The sequence below is a fragment of the Ochotona curzoniae genome, unplaced genomic scaffold (genome assembly GCF_017591425.1).
Source record: "Ochotona curzoniae isolate NIBS_2020 unplaced genomic scaffold, NIBS_Ocur_1.0 scaffold_4701, whole genome shotgun sequence".
Taxonomy (NCBI): Eukaryota; Metazoa; Chordata; class Mammalia; order Lagomorpha; family Ochotonidae; genus Ochotona; species Ochotona curzoniae.
The window spans coordinates 72345441-72369484 of record NW_024467122.1 but is presented as its reverse complement, the minus strand read 5'-3'; the positions used below and the strand labels follow the sequence as shown (position 1 = coordinate 72369484).

Sequence of the window (24044 nt, the reverse complement as noted above, 5' to 3'; positions counted from 1 at the left end):
AACTAGTGTCCACATGGGATCCCAGTGCATGCAATGCAGTAACTTTAGCCTCTAGGTTACCATGCTGGGCCTCTGTTTGGTAATATTTTCTTGGAATATGTGCTTGAAATATGTTCTTGAAATATGTGAGAAAGTAAAAAAGCCACTGGCAAGGAAAAGGCAAAGGAAATACTAGCTGCAAAAAAAAACTCTACCTAATGCAAAAATTGTTTAAGAATTGGCTATCATCACACACTGAAGTACAATGAGGAACTTCACCGTTCCCAGCCCCGGGCCTCTGGAGCGCACTCCACCCGTGGGTAAGCTGCACCTCGTCTGGAGCTCATCTCTTCACACAGGAAACACTTTTCTTTTTACAATCTTGATTTTTTTTTCCAGTTGTTCTTTAGGGCTTTCACTCAGGTGACATCACACATTTATATATGAAACATAAAAGGCCTGCTACTGTTGTTTTTCCAAATCATTAAAACGTTAAGGCACTACGGGGTGCCACAAACCAACAGAAGATTAGCAGGCACCTACAGGGAACGACTTACCTGGAGCAATGAACTGCTTCACATTGGTGAATCTGGCCTTGTCAGCCACACTAGCCATAAAGCAGCCCTTGGGCACGGCCCAGTCGCTAGCCTTGCTGCCCTTGTCCCTGTCCTCTGCTGTCTCATAGACCTCTATGTGTGGCGGCTTCTCGGTCAGATTCTTGCTGTAATGACTCAGCCCGTACTGTGCAATCTGGATTGGGTAGAAATAGCCTTGTGGTCCCCACTGTGTAGACAAGGGCACACCTGCACAGAAGAGAAACACAGTGAATGACCATGGCCACCCTGCTCAGAGCATCCCTCCTCACTATTCCACTTCTGGGGACTGTCACCGGGTTATCAGCAACCACGGTGCCTCCTTGTTACACTGCTTTCAGGACTGCTGGAGACCAAGTAACAAACAACACTCAGCACTCATCCGCAGCATCAGCATCATCGGCATCATCGGCTGTTGCAGGACAGCGATGCAGCACCATCACTTGTCTCGCTCTTGCCTCTCAAGGTCAGTGTTTTAATGTCTACTGTTCACAGCTACAGACACCATCTTTCACATATTCAATTTTTGCACAGTTTTAGATGCATGCAAGATAATGTCACCACAGTTAGAGTCTAAATATTAACCCTGAACTTGTAGACATTTTTACCTAACAAGCATGCTAACTACCAACTCTCCTCCCCTCTCCAGTGTCAAGCAAGGAATGGTCTAATAGTTCAGTCTATCATCTCACAGTTAAAGCACTTTATGTGCTTCGTAAGACAGTTGTGACTAGGCAATAATAACATAATAATCACAGCTTGGAGTACTTTCCTTCCATCCTTCCTGTCAAAAATGGAACTGCTAAAAGAAAGGAGTGTTTTTATTATTGAATTAAAGCTGTCTATTTAGCCATAGATTCTTAAAATAATTCACAAATAGATGACACATTATAAAGCTCTATGAAACATTTTCCAAATGTTTGGTGTGCCTTTCTAAGCATACAATGAAGAAGCAGGGGTTGGCTCCTGGCTTGGCGGGTAACGCTGCCACCTGTGATGCCAGCTTCCTATATGGGTGCTGGCTTACCCCCTGACCCAGTTGCCTGCTGACGGCCTGGGAGAAGCAGTGCAGGAAGGCTCCAGTGTCTGGGCCCTTGCCACCCATACGGGAGACCTGGCTGAAGCTCCTGGTTCCCAGCTTTGGCCTGGCCCTTCTGCGGAGTGAACCAGCTGATAGAAGATCTCTTTCTGTAACTGTTTCTAAACAACAACAAAAATTTTAACACAAAAAAGCCAAGGTCCAAAATATTTATAAAAACTAAAAACTTCTAAAATAAATAAAAAGCAGAATTAAAAGATAACCAAATCAAAGAAAGTGTTTTTAACAAATGTCACAGCACTGGTATTATCACTATTTAAATAAGAATAAATGCAAATATGTGCAAGAAAAATGCTAGTCACATTAGTAAAGAGTATGCATACAAGGTTAAATACCAAAAGGTGAAACTAGCAAAGACATACTCCAAAAGCAGGCCTTGCACCCAGTGAAGAGATTCCTGGGACACCTGCATCCCATCCTGCGGTGCCCAGTCCAGCCTCCTGGGATGGCAGCAGATGGTGGCTCAAGGGCTCAACCTCAGCCGTTCAGACCTGGACTGAGCTCCTGAACTCAGTCTCAGCCTGGTCCAGTCCTGGCTGTCACAGGCATCTGGGGAGTGAACCAATGGATGGAAGATCTCTGTTTCAAACAAAAAAAAAGTGACTAAAAATTCTCCTCCAAAAGGATATTTGTCCTTACTAGTTGTTGTAGAAGACAAATTATGAGATTATTTTGTAAATCAGAGATTTAAACACAATGTTCCATGATGGCAAGAGTTGGGTAAGAACAGTGAACTCTATACCGTGCTACTAGAAACGTTCAGTAGCTCTCAACACAGTATTAAAATAGCAAATAAAGATTAACAGTGAATAGCTACAACATCATTTATACTGGTAAAAAAAAATAAAAACAAAAAACCAAAAAAACAGGGTGGCATGATGGCTCAATTGGCTAATCCTGTACCTGCAAGTGTAGTGTGCCTATGGGCACCGGTTTGTATCCCAGCTACTGCACTTCCCACTCACCTGCCAGCTCATGGCCTGAGGATGGTTAAATGCCATTTGGATCCTGCACCTGCGTGGGAGACTCAGAAGAGGCTCTTTCGCTTGGACAAGTTCAGCTCTAGCTGTTGTGGTCATTTTAGGAGTGAACTAGCAATGGAAGATCTTTCTCACTCTGTCTCCTCTTCTCTCTCTAAACCTGCTTTTCCAGCAAAAATAAATAAATCTAAAAAACCAAAACCAAACCAAACCAAAACAACCCTAAAAGCAATCTGTCACACTCTAGAGACTAGTCCCATATATTGCAAACATCATGATATGTAAGAAATCTCAGTCATTAGCCAAAGGGGGATCCTGTGATCACAGGACGTTAGGGGGAGACAGCAGAGCAGCTCTGAATCTGTAACAGTGTTATCTTTCCGAATCCCTTTACAATACCAACACAACTGTGTTAAGCATGTCTCAGAACAAAGACTGAGCATAGCAAGACTGGAAAATATACAGAAGTGGCAACAGTTATCTTACATGGTAAGAATATTACTCAGTCTGACTCCTCTACTGTTAAAACTTAAGTGACACAGACATTGAAGACAGAGGAGCAGACGTGCACTCCCGACAGGAGGAACAGGCACATCATTAGCTCTGGATGAGGGTGTGCTGGAGGCCCTTGACTGAGGGAGTCTGATAACCTTCCCAGGGTCACCGAGTTAGCACACACTTCTTTCTGAAGTGAAAATATATCAAGTGAAGTCTTGTTTACATCATAGCTTTTAAAAGATTAAAACAGTAAAAGCATTTTCTATCAAAATGAAGATGTGAAGTCAAACAGTATCAAAACAGATTAAGTTCACATCTCTCTACTTACAAATGATGGCTTTCTAGTCAATCAGAAGCGTGACAAGCAGATTCTAAAATGTCCTAATTATACCCAGAAGGGAGCTCAAGTGCCCCAGGTTTACAGGCAGTCAAAGCAGCATGTGGCGGGCTCCAGGGGTTCAGGACACAGAGAACTCAAGGTCCGTGCACTGCCTGTCATTTTCATTGATGATCCCTAGCTGATGAGGTACCAAGCCACATGTGGATACTGACAGGGCCAGTGGACGGTCTTGCTCCTTTCCTATCTCCCCTCACGGACACACCACACCTTGACCTTTCTGGGGGAAGAACTTTAGATCCTGAGGCAGGTTAATGGAACAGTACTGCTTGTTTACGTCTGATCTTAATTGCAGCCTGTGAGTCACCCCAGGATCAGACTGGACTGTTTCCTCCCTGCAATGTCAGAGCAGTGGAAGGCACCCTGACAGGGAGGGAGACATCTGCTGTTTCAGCATCTATAATCTCTTTGCCCCCAACATAACCGGGACAGAACATGCAAGTGGGGCAGATACCAACCTTCAACCCCACTGATGCACTTGACTCTATCCCGGACTTCCACGTTGTAGCCTTCGAAGGACATGAACACGCCATCGGGGTGGTAAGGGGCTCTCTGTGCATAAACCTTGGAGTAGCTGTGGGAGAACTCAAACCGATCGTAGCCATCGTACTGAACCACCTTCCCATAAACATCGAAATATTTCTCCACCCAAGTGAATGGAAGAAAGACTTCATTCCCCTCTCGTCTCCCTTTAATTGTGTGTTCATCATTTATGAGACAGTCGATTTCTTCATACTTGAGCCCCAACACCTTGTTTCCCACGACAGGGGGAGCTTTCTGCTGCTCGGGAGGGAAGGCCTCCTCGGACTGCTGTCGGGCCAGGTGCTTCACGTAGCTGTCACTCTCAGACGCCACTGCCCTCTTCTCGAGTCCGTCCACTCTGAAGCCACTGCTCAGGTGCCGTGGAAACTGGATCGTCTTGTCACTGGAACACTTATTCCACAGAAGCACTGTGATCAGAGTGAAGAGTGCGCAGATGATAATCAAAGTCTTATAGCTGACCCGAGCTGCCAGGCAACGCATATTCAGACCATACCTAGGGAGGCAAGAAGAAAAACGCACACAGAGATGTATCACGGACATTTCACAGGATAAAGTTGCCTGTACATACTCTAATCAGACTTAAAATTACTAACTCAAACTTTCCAGCACAAACAAGAAGGCAGCTGCCTCAATATTCACAGTCCCTGTTAGTATAACCTTCCCAAACAGAGATGCCAGAAGCTTCTTATTTTTTGTCCTTCTTGGGCGTCTCAGTAATTTCTCACAATACCCTTAGGGTGAAATGACCCCCCACCAGCCGCACTGACCGAGTCCTCAGGTCCACACAACTTGGAGCTGAGGACCTCTGTAGCGTGCGAGGAACCTGAGAAACAGACCCTTTCCAGGAACACAGTGGCGTCCGTGCTGCCCAATCCAACCGTGACTCTTGGTCTCTTGGCAGAGACGCCCTGTTCGTGTTCTTCCTGTGGTCTCTAGGGTACCATTCTCTCCTGGCTCTCCCTCTCTCTCACGGGCAGCCTTCCTCTTCATCTCTGTGATCCTTAAGGCCCCAGTGCTCAGACTCTTCATGTCCAGTCCTTCCTAAGTGGCCTCACCAGTCTCAGGCCTCTATGCTCGGTTTGTATGCTGACTACTCCCAAATCGTGTCCCAAATCTTCCTTCAGAAATGCAAGCTACCTAGGAAGGGTCTCCAAAAGGTCAAGGAAAAAATGTCCATTATGAAGAAACTAGACCTGTATTTAAGAATTTTTTGTACCACAATAAACTTACCATTTAATTCCATTTTCATGTGCCAATCCAAGTAAATGGCATTTTATTGGTAATTTAATACCGAAAACACGCCTGATCTTTTCCTTCAGCCTGTCCGTCCCTTCCTAGTGCTCTGACTAAACATCTCGAATCCTCACTTGCTCGTTCCACATCTGATCGGACAGGGAGTCCTACTGGCTCTCCCTTCAGATTATCCTTGGCCTCTGACTTCTTTTCACCACCTCCACTAACAGCACTCAGCCAGAACGCTGCAGTCATACCCCAACTGGTCTCTGTTTCTTAGACCTTTGTCCTGCCACTCCACCCTCAAACTTTTCTTTCTTTCTTTTTTTTTTTTTTTAAGATTTATTTATTTATTGGAAAGTCAGATATACAGAGAGGAGGAGAGACAGAGAGGAAGATCTTCCGTCCAATGATTCATTCCCCAAGTGAGTGTAATAGCCGATGCTATGCTGATCCGAAGCCAGGAGCCAGGAACTTCTTCCGGGTATCCCACACAGGTGCAGGGTCCCAAGGCTTTGGGCTGTCTTCGACTGCCTTCACAGGCTACAAGCAGGGAGCTGGATGGGAAGTGGAGCTGCCGGGATTAGAACCGGCACCCATATGGGATCCCGGCGCACTCAAGGTGAGGACTTTAGCCCCTCAAACTTATTTTCAACACTGCATCTAGAACCACCCTTTACAACTGAAGTCAGATCATGTCATCTGGCTGATAGGAGAGTGACTGGATGCTGCTGGCCCTGCTGCCCGCTGGTGTACCGCTCAGCTGTCGACTGCAATGCAAGCAGTCCTGGGTTGCTTCCACTGGAATCGCTGAGATACGAACAATTTGGGGCCAATCAGACCTGCAACACACAGCCTGCTGAGAGTAAAGGGAGCAAGCTCATTACTGTTTGCCACAGTAGCTTTGTACGGCATAAACCATGACTGCTAGCTTCACTGTTTATAATCTCTCCTCATTATCCCACAACAAAACCTTTTGGCAGCAATGAGATTAATGAAAAGTTTTGATGAAAAAATTGGAAGTTGAATTTCTATATCTCAAGAAAATTCACAGTGAATATGAATGTATAATTCATTCCTTTCTTTCGATTTCAAGAAAAGGTAAACTCGGAGTCCCTGGATGTCTGAGATTTTCATTCTGATCTTCCCCTTGTTGGCAGTTTGATGGGATTTGGAATCCTGGGCAGCACACACTTTCCTTCCAAAGTGCTACAGGCAACCCTGTACAGTCCTGGAGAGTATGGATTCCGGTCTTAATCTGTCATTGTGTGTGTCACGTCACCCTGGTCTGCTGACCAGGAACGGGCACTCACGGGAGGGTGGGCTATGGGAGGCTTGCTTCTTCCTGTTTCAGCACTGGGAATGCCCTTTCAAGCTCACGTCTTTCAAACTCAGGACTTCCAGCACTTAATGGTCGCAGTATGTTGGTGGATCTCCATACATTACGGTTCTTTTTTTTTTTTTTTAATTTTTATTACTTTTATTTATTTATTGGAAAGTCAGATATACAGAGAGGAGGAGAGACAGAGAGGAAGATCTTCTTTCCGATGATTCACTCCCCAAGTGAGCGCAACAGCCGATACTATGCCAATCCGAAGCCAGGAGCCTCTTCCAGGTCTCCCACGTGGGTGCAGGGTCCCAAAGCTTTGGGCCGTCCTTGACTGCTTTCCTGGGCCACAGGCAGGGAGCTGGAAGGGAAGCTGGAAGGGAAGCGGGGCTGCCGGGATAGAACCGGCGCCCATATGGGATCCCGGGTGTGCAAGGCGAGGACCTTAACCACTTTTTTTAAAGATTTATTTTTATTATTTTTTTATTGAAAAGGCGGATATACAGAGAGGAGAGACAGAGAGGAAGATCTTCCGTCCGATGATTCACTCCCCAAGTGAGCGCAACGGGCCGATACTATGCCAATCCGAAGCCAGGAGCCTCTTCCGGGTCTCCCACGTGGGTGCAGGTTCCCAAAGCTTTGGGCCGTCCTCGACTGCTCTCCCAGGCCACAGGCAGGGAGCTGGAAGGGAAGCGGGGCCGCCGGGATTTGAACCGGCGCCCATATGGCATCTGGCATGTTAAAAGCGAGGACTTTAACCTCTACGCTGGGCCCTCCTTAATTTTTAAAACCTCCATACCCATGAACTAGAAAAGCATTTTAGGCTTTAAAATCAACAACTCCATACATCATCTTTAAAATCTCACTTGCTGTTGACTATAAACACTTACTCCACTTGAAACACAGACTTTTATGGATTGGTTTAGTAACTTTGGAGGCTTAAATGGGAAATAGCGTTCAGGGCCTGGCTCAGTAGTCTAATGGTTAAAGTCCTTGCTGGTTCGTGTCCTGGCAGCCCTGCTTCCCATCCAGCTTCCTGCTTGTGGCCTGGGAAAGCAGCCGAGGACGGCCCAAAGCCTTGGGACCCTGCACCCACATGGGAGACCTGGAAAAAGCTCCAGGCCCCTGGCTTCGGATTAGCGCAGCTCTGGCCGTTGTGGCCACTCGAGAAGTGATTCAGCGGACAGAAGATCTTCTCTCCATCTCTCCTCTTCTTTGTAATCTGACTTTGCAATAAAAATAAATACATCTTAAAAAAAATAGTATTCAGTAAGAATCATAAACTAGAAAAAAAATTTGACAGAAATAGCTACAGATTAGGAAAGTAAAAATTAACTTCCAGTTTTCTTTTGGGAAACTGAATGTTTACATTCTAAAATAATTTTAAGCCAAAGAGGTGTTTCTGTGATATATGACTTTTCAGATTCATTTTCCCCAAGTATGTGAACTGTTAAATTCAGTCAGAAACTGTGTTTACCATTCAGTTGTCAAAATATGCAGGCTATGTTTTATTGAGAAAATGCCTTTAAAGTAATTTAAATAATTTATTCAAGGGAATTACTATTTACTTTTTCTTTATTCTTAAGACTAAGATTTGCCTGATCATTATTCATTTATAAGCCTAACAATTCATACTTCTCTTACTCACTTTATTTTCCTAACAACTTATTTTCTTAAAATTCCTTGGGACTGAGTAAATGAAAAGAACAGAAGTGCCTATTCCGTCCGCTGGTTCACTCCCCAAATGCTTAGGAAGGCCAAAGTCAGGGGCCTGGAAATCCACCTGGATGTTCTAGCTGGGAAGCAAGAGACCCACCCTCTTGGGCCACTGCCTCTGACCATCAGGCACGTAAACAGCAGGAAGCTTGACTAGAAGCAGAGCAGCCACTCGAACGAGGCATGCTATTATGGGATGTGGGTGTCCCACACTGTGGCTTAACCTGATGCACTACTTCTTCTATTTGATCTAGTACTATTTTGATCATTATTCATCTCTAGTTCATTTGCATTTACAGCTCTTCAGAAATGGAATTCTCTGTTTCTTCTAATCACTGCTGTATTCCCAACTACGTGCATGGTTTTAGCAGGGTTTCAGCAATGTGTCAGGAGAATGAACACTGGGAAGCAAGCCACTGCAAAAACAACCAACCTTTGTTCTCCTTCTCATATTCGGACATTTGGAAATCAAAATTCAAAAGACACTAAACATAATTGACAAAAGAGAACATGGACTGTGATGCTGGATTCTGGCCAACTCCTTAAAACAGATTTACTGTTTAATTGCTGCTGTTAGCAATGTTCCATCTGCTTGCTGCTAGTCAGACTAAGATCTAAATTATGCAAATGGTTAACTATCTAGTGGAGGATCTAACCCACAGGAGAACTGCCAAAATATTTTTTGTGGTCAGGACTCTCCCAGTAACACAAAGTACATTTCTTTGGCAACTATTCTTATTTATTTATTTATTTGTTTGTTTATTTATTTATTTATTTAGGTAACAAGCTTACAATTACCTGTGATACAAGAGCTCACAGTATGTCAATATTTCTAGGAAGATATCCCAAAGATAGAGTAGGAATATATAAATGAAAAGACTCAGACTTAACAAGCCACAAAAAGAATTAGGAAGAGCACAAAGGCAAAGCCAAGATGAGAATTTAAACATGATAAGAATATTTGTTTTTACAAATCCTCTATTTCACAGATGACAAACAGGCTCTCTGATGCCAAAGAATTTACTTAGAGTCATGCGACTACACAATGGTTCATACAGCGTTCAAAGGGGGTCTGACTTTAATTTGTTGGCCTGACTTGAGAGCTGACTTGGTGCCTGAGGCGCCACCCAGCAACTTCAACAGAGACATAATTACTGTATTTGTGGAGTTGCATCCTTTACCCTGCCCAGAAAACATTCTAATTCACAACAGGCTACCAGATTACAAACTGAACTCAGACTAAAACAGATCTTGTTTTAGATACAGTTGCATTTTGACTTTGAACCAATAGCTCACACAGACAGGGACAGCTTGGCACGGTATCCGGTATCCTCATGCTTAAATCCTCACTTTGAATACGTCGGATCCCTCATGGGCCTCAGTTCATATACTGGCTACTCCTCTTCCCTTCCAGCTCCCTGCTTGTGGCTTGGGAAAGCAGTGGAGGACAGCCCAATGCCTTGGGACCTTGCACCCACATGGGAGACCTGGAAGAAGTTCTTGGCTTTGGATGAGCTCAGCCCTGGCTGTTGCAGCTGCTTGGGGAGTGTACCAGCGGATGGAAAACCTTTGTCTCTGTTGCAAGCCGCATCTGTATGCACTGGCCACATGCTGTGCCTAAAATGGCGCCGGCCGGAGAAGCCACACCTTCGTGCGTGGTGGAAGTCACGTAGCCTTCGCGGTACTGCGCAGGCGCCTAGCGCATGCGCAGTGAGCTGCGGCGTGGCCGGCACGTGAACACTGGGGACTGACGAATCCGGTCGCCCAGGACCCTGCGTGATCATGACGCCGACCTATCATCGGCGGAGGCGGGGCCAGTCAGCACATAAGAGCAGAAAGCCTGCCGGGGTCGCCCCTTCCTCTTCCTCATCTTTGTGCGCGCAATAAATTTTACCGCAGAAGACTTCACTCGCGTCTGCGTCTTATTGCGGGACAATAAGACACGTGGGCGCGACATGTCTCTCCTTCTCTCTATATGTCTCTATATGTCTATATTTCTCTATATGTCTACCAATAAAAAAACAAAAAATCTTAAACAAACCCAATAAACAAAACAGAATTTTAGAAAGAGATCTAGGGACCTGGTATGATAGCAGAACAGCGAGTCATAATTATGAGTTCTTATTCACGAATCTAACAAGGCTCTCTGGTCTTCAGGCAGATGAGAGTGATCAGGGCCTCAGAGGCAGGATCCCCACTGCTTCTACACGTTTTGCAACAGCTTTCAAATGAATTATAGCCCTTCACGCCTCTTAATAATGATTATGATTTTCCGGTATAGCTTGCTGAAGCAGAACTTACCCTAGAGAAAGACATGGAGTCTTGAAATTTCATCAGTTCCTGCTAATTTAGGCCTTGAGAATAATACACTGGTACCTTTCAAGCCCCATGACGGCAGTATATATGAGAGTAACATTAGTGTACAAAGTTAGGGTATAAAAATTTTTAATATTTTTATTGCATTATTATCTTTTTAGTAATCACAGCAAAAAAAAAAAAGCAAATGGGGAGCAATAAATGCTTGAATTTTTTGGTTTAATTTCTGGCAAGGACACATACTCTTGAATATAGGATTACATGTAATTATCCTCAAGTGAGAATAACCAGGGATACCTAAGCTCACACGTCAACACAAATCTTTTTGCTTTTGAATTAAAAAACAAATTTTCATTTTATTTGAAAGGCAGAACAGAAACAGGGAGAGAGAGAGAGAAAGGTTTTCCATTCACTGGCTTACTTCCCAAATGCCCACCGCCCCTGGGTCGGCCCAGGCTGAAGCCAGGAGCCAGATCAGATCGATCAAGGCTTCCCACAAGGGTGGCAGGGACCCACGTACATCAGCAATCCCCAGCTGCTGCCCAGCAGCAGGAGCTGAAGCGGAACATGCCAGCAGGCACCCTGACTGGAGACGCACATCTTCCACGTGCTGCCCAAACTCCCGTGCCAAACGCCAGCCTCACAAATTTGCTCTGAATCAACTAAAGCCAATGCTTTTGCTTTCTCTGCTAGTTTTCTAGAAATATATCTATTGACACACAAGGGGGAAAAAAAAGAGATTACAAAATGTCAACACTATCGAGGAGAATCATCTGATGAAGAATACTAAAAACTGCAAACAGCACGTGGGACAATTACATGCGTGTGGTAAGTGGCTCCCAGGCCACCTGGTGGCCCCTATTAGCCCAGGATGTGCCAAGCCCACCTCACATGCCTACTGGAACCCATCACCCCAAAAGCTTTTACAGGAAATCTTACTGTTAACACCACGCAATTCCAGGTTGCATAAGCGTGGCAATCAGGAACGAGGCAGAACCAGGAACATGACGGAGCTTGTGCTGAACAGTTTGAAGCAATGCAGTTCAGATGTCCATCGCTATCAGACCAGCTACCTTCACACACAATGAGAGGCACAGCTCTGTGAGCAGACTCATCTAAGTGACAATAAAAGCCCTTTACCAATACACAAAAATTTATATTCAAAAGATGGTAAATTCACTTACAGAACTGGCAAATCAAATAAAAAGCAATGTGTCAGTATTCAGGGAAGAGAAAGCTTCTAGCAAACACTGCTTGATCAGACTTACTAAAGCCAAATAGACGGTACATAATCATGTCCAAAGAACGCCGGAAACCATTATGACTCTTCAAACACAGGAAAATGAAAGGATACCTTAAAAAGCTCACACACACACACATCACCACCAAAACTAAACAAAACAAAACCCAACCCCCTCACTCAAAAGATGATTTATTTTGGTGCAAAAACTTTCTAAAATGCATGCACAGTCTTGTCCTAGCACATAATTTTATAGACTTTTTAAAGACCCCCTCATATGAATTTCAAAATTCTTTTGCACAGGTAAATTTGTTATTTTAACTCCATTTTCACAAACTTTCCAAAGTACCTTCATATTCTTATAGCGACAGATTTTCTTAGCCATGATGTAAAGTTCTTTCATGTTCAGTTCTTTCACTTAATTCCAGCACTATGAAACAAGCAGGAAAGTTTTACAGCAGAGAATGACAAGGCTCACCTGTGCTGCGGAAGTGAGCCAGGCACAGAGACCTAGGTCTTTTCATTTAAATCTTTATCAGACCAGTGATTTCCGCATCTAGAAGATCAAGTGTCATCTGGCCTGAGGAAAGCTACTGTGACTGTTAATTTGGGCTGGGGACCAATGCACTTCCACCAGTGCTTCTTAGATTTTATTGGTATTATCTGCAAAGTTTGCTCAACCGTACCAACCACATCCCACTTCCCCGCCCCGGGGGTTTCCGATGGACTAAATATGGGTAAAGCCCTCACTGAGCTTTTCTAACAAGTTCCAGGTGAAATCTATGCCTGTCAGCAGTCCGCACTTGGAGAATTTGTAGAATGCCAAATGTCTTTTATTTACTAGTAGGAACCTGAGTATCTGCAAGTGGAAACAAGTGCTATGCAAGCTGCCCAAGCTCAGAAACATCTTTTGTAGTTATGGAGATGCAGGTCATCAAGCAAACTGATTTTTACAGAACAATTAATCCATATTGCAGCGAAAATGACTTCCAAAGTTCCCGCTTCTTAAAATTAAAATATTATTCAAAACCTAGCTAAACCCTAAGCTAAAGTCATACGTGTGGAGGGTGGGTAGGGGCGGGTTGTAAGATCAGATCTGGCTTTTGCCTGCATGCTGAAGAATCCTCAGCCAGCCACAGTACGCTTTGGGAAATTCTTATGGAAAGATAGGTAGGTGGTATGGTTTGCAGTTTTGCAGAACTGAAAATAGATTCCCTTATTCTACTACTATTCTAGAATTATGCTAGAATTGAGAACATGTGTTGCTTCTTAGTCTAACAAATTGCTTTACAGAGTTTTGGAGGGGATCTGTGCGGTAGCCTAGTGGCTAAAGTCCTTACCCTGCATGCGCCAGGAGCCCATATAAGCGCTGGTTCTATTCCCGGCTGTTCCACTTCCCAACCAGCTCCCTGCCTGTGTCCTGGAAAAACAGTTGAGGACGGCCCAAACCCTTGGTACCCTGTACCCATGTGGCTCCAGGCTCCAGGCTCCTGGCTTCAGATTGGCTCAGCTCCATCTCTAGGGGCCATCTGAGGAGTGAACCAATAGATGGAAGCTCTTTCTCTATGTCTTTCTCTTCAGAAAATCTGACTTTCTAATAAAAATAAATACACCTTACAAAAAAGTTTCGGAAGTTTGAATTGTCTAAAAACTGAAGACACTCTTCACTGTCCCCTGATGTTGAACAGCAACAAGACTACTTCTGCCTTCTCTCCCTCCTGACCATGTTTTTATCTAGATTATATTTTCTCCTTGCCTGTTGATGATGATGACCATTAAAATAAGGGAAAGCTGAAGGATAGGCCGGGCTGTTAATTTCTTTTCACTAAATTCTCTGGCACTCGGCACAAGATTGAGGTCTTCTTCTCCCAGAGTTTTTCCTATAGTGTGTTTTCAATAATTGTTCCTATTCAGTTCAGACTTTTCTAGACTGCCGTTCTACAAATACATTGGATCTCTTTTTTTTTCTTATTGTTTCTTTTTGGATACTGCACTTCTAGCTTCCATGTTAGTTTGTCTCGTCTTATCCAACTTCTTTTATTTAATGTCTCTCCTTTAGCTCAACCCGCTTTATCTCAGCCTACTGTCTTGCAAACTCATTTGCATACATTACATAGCAAGGACTTCACAGTTCTTTAAATCTTCCAGCACACACAATGTTTTCTAAAATGTTTTTATTACTGAAATAAACTTTTATATCAAAAGTATATTATTTTCCCTGTACTGGGTGCTAGGTTCCTTTTGTTCTGCAGTAATGCCGAATCTTGGCTCAGATCCCATCCCACCTGTACGTCTACTGCACGGCTTAGTTCCTCAGATACACATCTGTGTTCTCTCAGCAGGAAGTCTAGCATTTCTCTGCCTCCCTTTCTGTGCCATTAAGATTAATCTGTATGCTCAGGCACTCTCAACTATTAATCTCTCCATGAGCAATTCATCTCATAGTTTTCAGTATCCATTGATTGTTTCAGTGCTGAAAAATAACGATGGTTGGTCCTAAATCTATCAATTCTTCTTAATGTATCAGAATGCTACTAAAAAGAAAAAGAATTTTAGTTTATTTTATTTTTATCTTAAAGTCAGATATACAGAGAGGAGGAGAGACAGAGAGGAAGATCTTCTGTCCGCTGGTTCACTCCCCAAGTGACTGCAAGGGTTGGAGCTGTGCCAATCCGAAGGCAGGACCCTGGAGCCTCTTCTGGGTCTCCCGTGTGTGTGGGGTCCCAAGGCTTTGGGTCATCTGATCCTTACCAACTTTTAGTTGCTGTGAAGTATGTAGTTTAGTATATGAAAGGCAGAATTAATGTCTGAATCACAACTTTTCAGAACAATGAACTGGCTCACTAATGACCTCCAAAAATAAATAATGACCTTATAAAGTACCATGAACTCATGATTTATTTTTCCAGTGTACTACAGTTCTTACTTTTTGATGGTAAAGTTATCCTATTACTAGTGCAAATCTCTTCAAGATGGAGCCTATGTCCTTTAGACATAAGCCAAATTATCTTGATAGCTCTGTTGCCATCTCATATGATTAGCTGTCCAGGCTTATCATGTATCATTACTGCCAAAAACCTCAAACATTCTTCAGAATCCTAGCACCTCTTAGGGGAAACATCTAAAGTGTGTCTAACAGAAATTTCTGAGGCTTTTGTTTTCAGGTAGATGAATATTTCTGTATCCAGTCCTGATGTATTCTTTTTAGATACATCTATAGTCATTTCAGTGGTGACCAGAGGTGGGGCTAGAGTCAGTGCCTATACCACATGCCACCCGGGAATGTTTTGCTGCCAGAAAAATACACACACTAAAAGAAATAAACAAACTCCTATAAATGCCAGCCATGTTACTTCCCCTCCCCCCCATATAGAAAAGAAACTCAGAGGTGGGTAGTCAGGAGTGATGAATGAAGCTATATATTTGTCAGGAGCCTGGGCACTTTCTAGCTGTCCACATTTCTCTATGACCCCAGAATGTGACAAACCTCTGCATTACAACCCTGCAGCAGTCCAGACAGAGTAAAGGCTGAAGGGCAAAGAGCCCCTCTCTACGTGAAATCAACTCGCTTTGAGGAGCCCTTCCTGAAGTCTCACACAGCATCCTGGCTCCCCATTAGCCACATCTGTCTCGGGCCACCTCTAGCTGAAAGGCGACCTGGGAGACACCTTTGGTTCTAGCGTGCCAAGTGAAGAGCCAGGGTTCAAGCATCACATCTGAGAAACCGATACTGTGAGGAAGGCAGCAGTGTCTGTGGCGGCATCTCCCCGCACACATTCACTCTCTCCCCAGGCGGGCCTGCACTCACTTGCTCAGATTCCTGGGGTCTGGTTTACAACTAAGACTCTTGGTACTCCTCTCTCGATGGGAGTGCTTCACAAGTACAGGGTGTATTTTATTCACATATTCCCCTCGATCCACACCTGTCACAAGTGAAACACATCACAGACACTGCACACATATTAAACTGAAATGTGCTTTCTCACACTGCAGGCACAAATCTGGTCCCAGTGTTTACAGTCATGGGTGTTCTTCAATTAATCTATGGGATCGTGCTCCCTGCGTGGCTACCCAGAGTCAGTGCCGAAGCCATTTGCACCCCAGGGGCCATTAACCCTGCTGTTCTCAACTGCCCTCTTAACTCCATGGTTTGTTCTTACTTTCCCTGTTAATTTCAGTTGAACGAAAAAGGGAATTGTTCTTTTCTTTCCTTTTTTTTTTTTTCTTTTGGCAGGGGGAAGGGGAAAGCTACAGAAAAAGGAAAAATTTAGTAAGTGGTTTACTACATGCCAAGCATTAGATACATTTTGCTAATAGAATCCAACTCTAAAGCTTGGGTAGCATTACCAACATCCCTTTAGAGTTGAGGAAACCGAGCAGCTTTTAACCCTGCTGAAGATAAATCATTATGGCCAGCACACAGTAGGATTTAAAGCTAGATTCTGCTGGTGAAGTGTAAGTTTTTTCTGGCAGATAATAACAAGCTCTCCCCAACGAGGCAGGAGCCAAATGATCTGCCATTGGGTTAAGCACATACAGTCTCAAACTGCTAGCAATACGCATCAGTTTCTGAAACTAAAATGTTTTTGAAAACAGGTTTTAAGTACATTCAGCTTAATTTTCTCCAGTACTGGAGCAATAATACAAAGAGCTAGGACAAAAATCTTTTTTTTCTTTTCAAGAGCAAAGAATTGCTTTGTATCCAGGAAAGCTGAACAATCATGATGTAGCTACAATGTCCTTTGAAGTACTGAATAGTATTTAACTAAAAAAGCTCTCTGCTGACTTGTAAGCAATGTGTCAAACTAAGCATTCCCTATGTAAATAAATCAGCTTGGAAAGGAATCCCGGGCTCCTCCAGCTGGATATATATTTCTCTGCTCATTAGGAAAGCCAAGGAAAAGAAAACCTAATGTGTTTACTCTGCAAAGCTCATGCATATGCGGATATCACAGCACAAAGTGACAGAATTCAACCTACTGTTGGGTCAGTTTATGATATAAAAGTAAAAGAATGTAGTTTTAATTGCTTCACAGAAACAATTTTGAAAGCATCCAATCAGAAAAAGAACATATGGACAGAACTATCACTGAAGTGCAGTGGGTTAAACCACTGCCTGGGACACCTGCACACCACATGGGAGGGCTGGCTGGTATTTGGGATACTCTATTTCAGAACCAGCTCCCTGCTAAGGCATCCGGAAGAAGAAAATAAAGATGATCCAAGTACTTGGAACACTGCACTCATGTGGGAGACCTGTGTGGGGGTTCCCAGCTCCTGCCTTCAGCCCTTGTGGCCATCTCAGCAGTGACCCAGACGGTGGAAGATCCATTTTCTCACTCTTTCTCAGTGTAACTCTGCCTTTCAAACAAGCAAACAAATTTTTTTTTTTTTAAAAGACAGTATAGGGCCTGGCACGATGGTGTAGTGGTTAAAGTCCTCGCCTTGCACGCCCGGGATCCCATATGGGCGCTGGTTCTCATCCCAGCGGCCCGACTTCCATTCCAGCTCCCTGCCTGTGGCCCGGGAAAGCAGTCGAGGACGGCCCAAAGCTTTGGGACTCTACACCTGCGGGGGAGACCCGGAAGAGGCTCCTGGCTTCGGATTGGCATAGCACCAGCCGTTGCGCTCACTTGGGGAGTGAATCATCGGAAAGAAGATCTTCCTCTCTGTCTCTCCTCCTCTCTGTATATCCGCCTTTCCAATAAAAACAATAAAACATAAATCTTAAAAAAAAAGACAGTATATACACACAGGAATCATATGAGAATAATCTTCCAGGTTGTTAGACTATACTATGATTTCTACCCACTATTCAACTTCATGTTTTTCACATATTTACGATAAAAGCAAATGTCTAACATGCCCGCCTTCTGAACTGTATATTTTGTGACTTAAACTTCTCTAAAGAATTAGCGAGGAGCTGACAGGACAAGGCTAGTGATGTAGAAATGGATATGGAATCAGCTGTGGCTTTGTCGCTCCTGACAGTGACTGGACTTCTGAGCTGCAGTTTCCTCATCAGGAAACTAGAACCAGTATTTACCTTCATGGGTGTCCTGAACACTAGGTAAGATAATATGAAGGAAATGTGCCAGGACACGTCAAGAATGTCATGGAAAAGAGTCAAAAGATATGTGTATTTGGTGCAAAGATTTTGAAACACATGTATAGTTTTTTTGAAATGTATTTTTCATTAACTTTGTGAAGACTCCTCATGGACTGCAGTATTTGTGTGTGTGTATGTGCCAAAAAATGTACTTTAATTCCTTTTACCACAGACTTTTGGAACTACTCTTATGTCTAAAGAGTGTGGAATTGTGAGTTCCATTTTTCTTACTTACTTGTTCAAACTCATAATAAGAGATATGTGACAGGGCTAATTATGAAGGTGAATTTATTCCTAAAACTTTGGAATCTCCTGAGAAACACCTGTACCCTGTTTATGGGAAAATCCTACTTCTTGGAACACCAGGAAGCAAGACAGGAGACAGGAATGATCTAGGAGTTTCTAGAATTCCCAGGAAGAACAGTTGCCTTGGAGACATGCTGTATGCTGCCTACATCAAAGTGACGGGATCGGAATCCTAAGCTTATGCATTGTAAATCTTTATTGAAGTAACTGGATCAGAATCCTAAACACTGTAAAATTTTTACCTGCTTTCTGCTCTATGTCACAAAATAACATTATGTATTTACCCAATGTCATATAGCTATTGACTTTCTCACAGACATTTACTCTGTCCAACACACTTCTTATGCATGGCAAGCAGTGGCCACCCAACCAGACATTAAGATCATTTCACTCGCCTTGTAGTCTCACAAGATTCCTTTGAACCCCAACAGATACAGCTAGAAACTAAAGTCAGATTATAGGCCCAAACCCAGTTTTCTAACAGCGTTTTTGTCATTATGACCCATTTTCATCGCACTTTATTTGTTTCATTGATCTTTCTATTTGTATAGCATGCTAATTCTTTAAGTATATTCCACAAGTCGTATGCCACCCTGCAGGTCAACAAGTGCTGCATCTTCAATTCAGAATTTGGAACCTTCACCGAGGCGCCCTTATATGAGTTATCCAAAATTTTAAAAATTCAGTGAGCTAGTCATTCAGGAAAATGCCACACTAACCAGAAATCCTAAAATGAAAATGACTATGAACATGAATGTTTACAGCAATTTCTTGATATAATCCTAAACTGGAAACGACCAGTGTCTGACTGGGTGCTGATACCCACAATCAACATGGACAAATCTCAGAAGTATTTTCCTAAGAAGCAAGACACAAAAGCCTGCTTACTATATGATTCCATGTATGTGACATTCTGCAGAAAACAAAATTATAGGGATCAAGCTGAGCCGGTACCGGCGGGAAGGGACTGACAGGACCCGAAGGGCTCTGGGAGCATCAGAAGTGTCCGCAGGCCGGACTGCTGTGCGGGCAGTTACATAATCATACGTGAGGCAAAACTCAAACTTTCTACTTCATAGAGTAGCTGCAAGATTTAATGAATAATTAACTTAGTGCCTGTAACACAGTATACACTTATGATGGGCAAAGAAATTTGTTTATGGATGAAGTTGTATCTTTTTCCTAAGCCAGTGAAAAAGTAGCAATCTCTGCCTTTGTATATGTGTCCCATTATTCAAACATTTACTAAACAGCTACTAAAGTTACATGAGGGTTTTCCCAAGTAAGCAGTCTGCAAAAATGAAGTACAAGTTTCCTGAAATAGAACACCTTTCTCTAAGCTTCTATAATTTTTATTATCTCATAAAAGTTGGTAAGAATACCAATCAAGCAACAAATAGACTCTGCCTTTCCACAGAAGGGTTTGTTGGTAAGGAACATAAATTTTATCAGCAATAAATGTGAATCAAATAATATTTAAGCTAAGATTTCCCAGATGTACAATCTTCTAGGCAAATAGGTTACCAAACTGAATTAACTTCAGCACTGCAGGAACTTTCACTTATCTGCTACTTATGACCTCATTACATGCCGTGCAAAGGGTAGGGAGATTTTCTGTTGGCTTTTAAACTTAAAGTGAGTACAAATTTGGGGCTAGTACTGTGGTGCACAGGCTAATCCTCTGTCTGCAGTGTCAGCATCCCACATGAGCACTGGTTCAATCCCAGCTGCTCTGCTTCTGATGCAGTTTTTTGCTCACGGCCTGGGAAAGTACTGGAGGATGATCCAAGGCCTTGGGCCCTGGAAACCACACGCAGGACTTGGAGGAAGCTCCTGGTTCCCGGCTTCAGTTGCCCCGTCTGGCTGTTGCAGCTCTCTGGAGAGTGAACCAGTGGATGGAAGATCTCTCTGTTTCTCCCTTTTTCTCTCTCTGTACTGTAACTCTTTCAAATAAATCTTAAATAAACTCCACTTACCCCACAAGGTGACTGAAGTAGAAATAAAATTTTACCCAAAAGAATATTTATTCATGTATAGAAAACATGGCCTGTGTACTTTCTAAGGGTTAAAAACTAAGTTTTCACTGATATTTATTAGAAGTCTAAGATCTGGCACTGAATTACTTAAAAAGACAAAGCCTGAATCATAAATATTTGGCAAAGATGAAATTGTGTTTTTATATTTTTCCCCAATCAGAGTCCTTTCCTCCATTTATGTATGCGTGTCACGTATTTCACATGCATGACTAGAGCTGTGCTTTCTCCCCCCGCAAACCCTACCACACAGGCCACACACTGACTCGGGTTTTTAAAAAATAGGCCCTTCAAATCACATTTCATAAGTTTCAGTTTTCAAATGTGGTGAAAACTAAGAGATGCCACCCCCTCTCCACCCCCCGCAAATTACTGCCTGGGCTGGGGTGGGGGGTGGGGGGCAGGTACATCAGTGATGTCTGCTTTAGACTGGAAATTTAATTCTTCTATCAGTTACTTGGTGTAAATTTACAAAATCTGAGCACAGAAATCAGGTAAGCAGACTTATGAACTAAAAGCAATGAGGTGATTTCTCATTTTCCACCTTAGTCACAGGAAGTGCCTAAGGAGGCCAAGCCTGAGACACGGCCTGGTGGATCGATTAGATCACATCTCAGACTCTCAGCCTGACCCAGGCCTGGCCCTTGCAGCCACTGGGGAGTGAAGAGCAGGGAGAAGAGCTCTCTCCTCCCTCCCCTTCTCCTCGGTCCCATAGTGTGCCTTTCAAGTGGATGGAAATAAACATCTAAAAGGTTTAAGTTTGAACATGGATTTTAGTGCACTCAGACCATAGCACTTACTATGGATGTCTCATTTTCCTTTAAGAGTTTTTGAGCTCTGTCTCTGGCTTAGCTTTACTGGGGAAGAGCTGGAGCTTTTTAAGACCTAAGACCTAATTTATAGATGAACATGTATGCACAGGACATCTTTATGATGTCTTCCAATATGAAGGAGTCGGGATCCATTTTAGTATCAACTTTGCTGATTGAAAAAAAATCAACCTTACTTTAAAGATTCTGTTATTCCCATGCTGATTTATAATAATTAAAGTAATAGTGCCACCTTTAAAAACTGACTGAATTATATCATTGCCGGAGATTTTCTTAGCTTCTCTTTCGGAGCATGTGTTAGACAGGGGTTATTTTAAGCCAGACATTTACAATTTTTTTCATTTCCTTATTTGACAGGCAGAGTGCTGGCATAAGAGGGAGAGACAGTGAGAGACAAGCCTGAGCTGCTGAGGTCTGAGAGGGGAGCTGATCCTGCTCTCTCACAGGACTGAACTGGAATATGAGCACTGAGGTTCCCAAGTATAAACTTAACTGACAGTGCTAGTCCCCAGATACAGTTAAAAAACAGATCAGGAGTTTAATGACATCTTCATGAAATATTGCCATTGCAGGATCTATTTATTTCAATACAATGCTCAGAATTCTACCCAGTGGGGTGTGGCGTGATGGCACAGTGGCTAAACCCTCACCTTACAAACGTTGACATTCTAAATTCTCACTGGTTCATATCCTGGCTGCTCCATTTCCCATCCAGCTCCCTGCTTGTGGTCTGGGAAAGCAGGAAAGCAGCAGAGTACAGTCAAAGGTCTTGGAACCACATGGGAGACCGAGGAGAAGCACCTGGCTCCTGGCTTTGGATCAGCTCAGCAACACCCACTAAAACCACTTGGGGAGCGAACCAGCAGAAAGAAGACCTTTCTTTCTGTATCTCCTCTTTAAAAATCTGTCTTTCCTATAAAAATAAATAAATCTTAAAAAATAAAACAGAATTCTACCTAGTTTAACATTTCCAGTAACACCTTTATTTGGAGCTTTGCCAAAATGTCTGCTACTCTGAAATAAAGTTCTGAAATATTCATAATCTGGAAGAGGATAGATATTCATGCCAGAGACCTGATTCTTATCAATTCACTTGAAGATGAGTGCTTTAATGATCAAAGATATCATCAGCCAAGATTATTTAATCACTACACTGATTAACAAAGGATTTAAACAGACATGGGCTTGTGTGTTTACGAGGATAAGGTTTGATGGCTACTGAGCCACAAGCCAAAAAATGTCTGAAAACTCACATATGTATGCCACACTGGGAAACAGTGCAGCAGTAGTCAAAAAGCAGGCTTTTGGTCATTCTTTCTGAGTTTGAATTTTGGCATTATCGCTTATTAATACTGTATCCTTCAGGAAATATTTAACTTTGTCATATTTTAGATCTCTTATACACTATATCGCTTTAAAAAATAACTACTTTATAGGGTAGGACTAAAGGAACTGATGTATGTAAACCACTGTGAGATGCCAGGAACATAGAAAGTACACAATAAATGCTAGGCAATATCACACAGTTACTACCATTACAACATTAAAAATAACAAACAGATTTTTAATAATTAAAAATGTTAAGTTGGGGCTGGTGTGGTGGTACAGAAGCCGAATCCTCTACATCCAGTGCTGGCATCCCAAACAGGTGCTGCTCTGAGTCCTGGCTTCCCACTTCTGATCCAGCTCCCTGCTAATGGCCTTGGAAAGCAGCAGAGATAGCCCAAGTGCTTGGTCCCTGTCCCCACAGAAGAAGCTGCTGGCTCCTAGGTTTGTACCAGCTCAGCTCTGGTCATTGTGGCCCTTTGGGGAGGTAACCCATGGATGGAAGACAGATATTCTTTCTCTCTTTTTTTTTCTCTCCCTCCCTCCCTCCTTTCTTCCCTTCTGTAATTCTTTCAACTAAAACAAATAAATGCAAAAAAAAAAAAAGTTAAGTCAAAGTTAAACTATAAAATGTCAGGTGTACTTTACAGGAAGCTGTACATACTTCCAGCCTACTGCCTACTAAATTTTCAACACTCCACCAAAAAATACATCAACATTGAATACCTACTAGGCTGGGTGCATAAACAAGAGTTATAACTGCCTTCAGAACTGTCTCATTATTAACAAATTATTTAGAATTTAAACTGTATCACCAAATGTCTAACTACGCACAGGACCACCTCAGTCGTGCCCAGTACCACAGGGACTCCTGTGGGAGCTGATGCAAGGAGGCCTAGAATGTTACAACGGAGGGCCTTCCCTGCATCGTGCCACGCCTACAGAGGGTCTATCCGCCTCTCCAGCTCCTGCCTGAATCAAAACGCTTACAGACACTTGGTTACTGTGTTGTTAGACTCGTTAGACTCTCGTTTAGATGTACTTTATGACACTTCTATTAGTGTAGGGATATACCACAGGTATATATGAGGGATCTTTAATCAACTCAGGGAAAATGCATATTATGAAGAAACTATGCATGGATTCCAAGTTTCCTGTGTAAAAGTAAACTTACCTGTAATTACATGAAGTTTCTGAAGTGTCCGGGAAGAGTAGTACAAGCACTTAAAAGCATCAGTGTGGTAACCTTGGACTTGCCAGTTTAAAGATAAAATTCTATTTAATAATTAAGAACTAGAAGAGAAAATGATTTCCATTGGGTTTACTGCTGACATTCCCCAGAGTTCAAAATCACAGGAGAGTTCTGGGAGGAGGGCAGAGTAGATGGCATCAGGTGAAATGTGTGATGTTACTACTGAGGAACTCTGGGACGTCTGAAGGCTTCTACCTTCCAAAGTGAGGGCTGGATGGCAGATGTGTTCATTTTGGTTAGTTTCTACTCTTAGCTGACCCTGGCAAG

General features: G+C 43.0%; 1 protein-coding gene across 2 annotated transcripts in view; it reads right to left on the bottom strand.

The window, feature by feature from the left end:
• The window catches only part of GLCE (glucuronic acid epimerase), a 91189-nt gene that overhangs the window by 10505 nt on the left and 56640 nt on the right, over positions 1-24044 (bottom strand). Inside the window, exons 1-3 of one of the 2 annotated variants that reach the window (XM_040970171.1) lie at positions 11621-11775; positions 4005-4582; positions 537-782 (exon numbers count right to left, since the gene is read on the bottom strand). In XM_040970171.1, coding sequence (XP_040826105.1) covers positions 537-782; positions 4005-4569 — 811 coding nt within the window. In that variant the 5' untranslated portion in view covers positions 4570-4582; positions 11621-11775. Of the gene's footprint in view, positions 1-536; positions 783-4004; positions 4583-11620; positions 11776-24044 lie in introns of those variants that run through there. The other variant, XM_040970170.1, reaches the window with a different exon arrangement.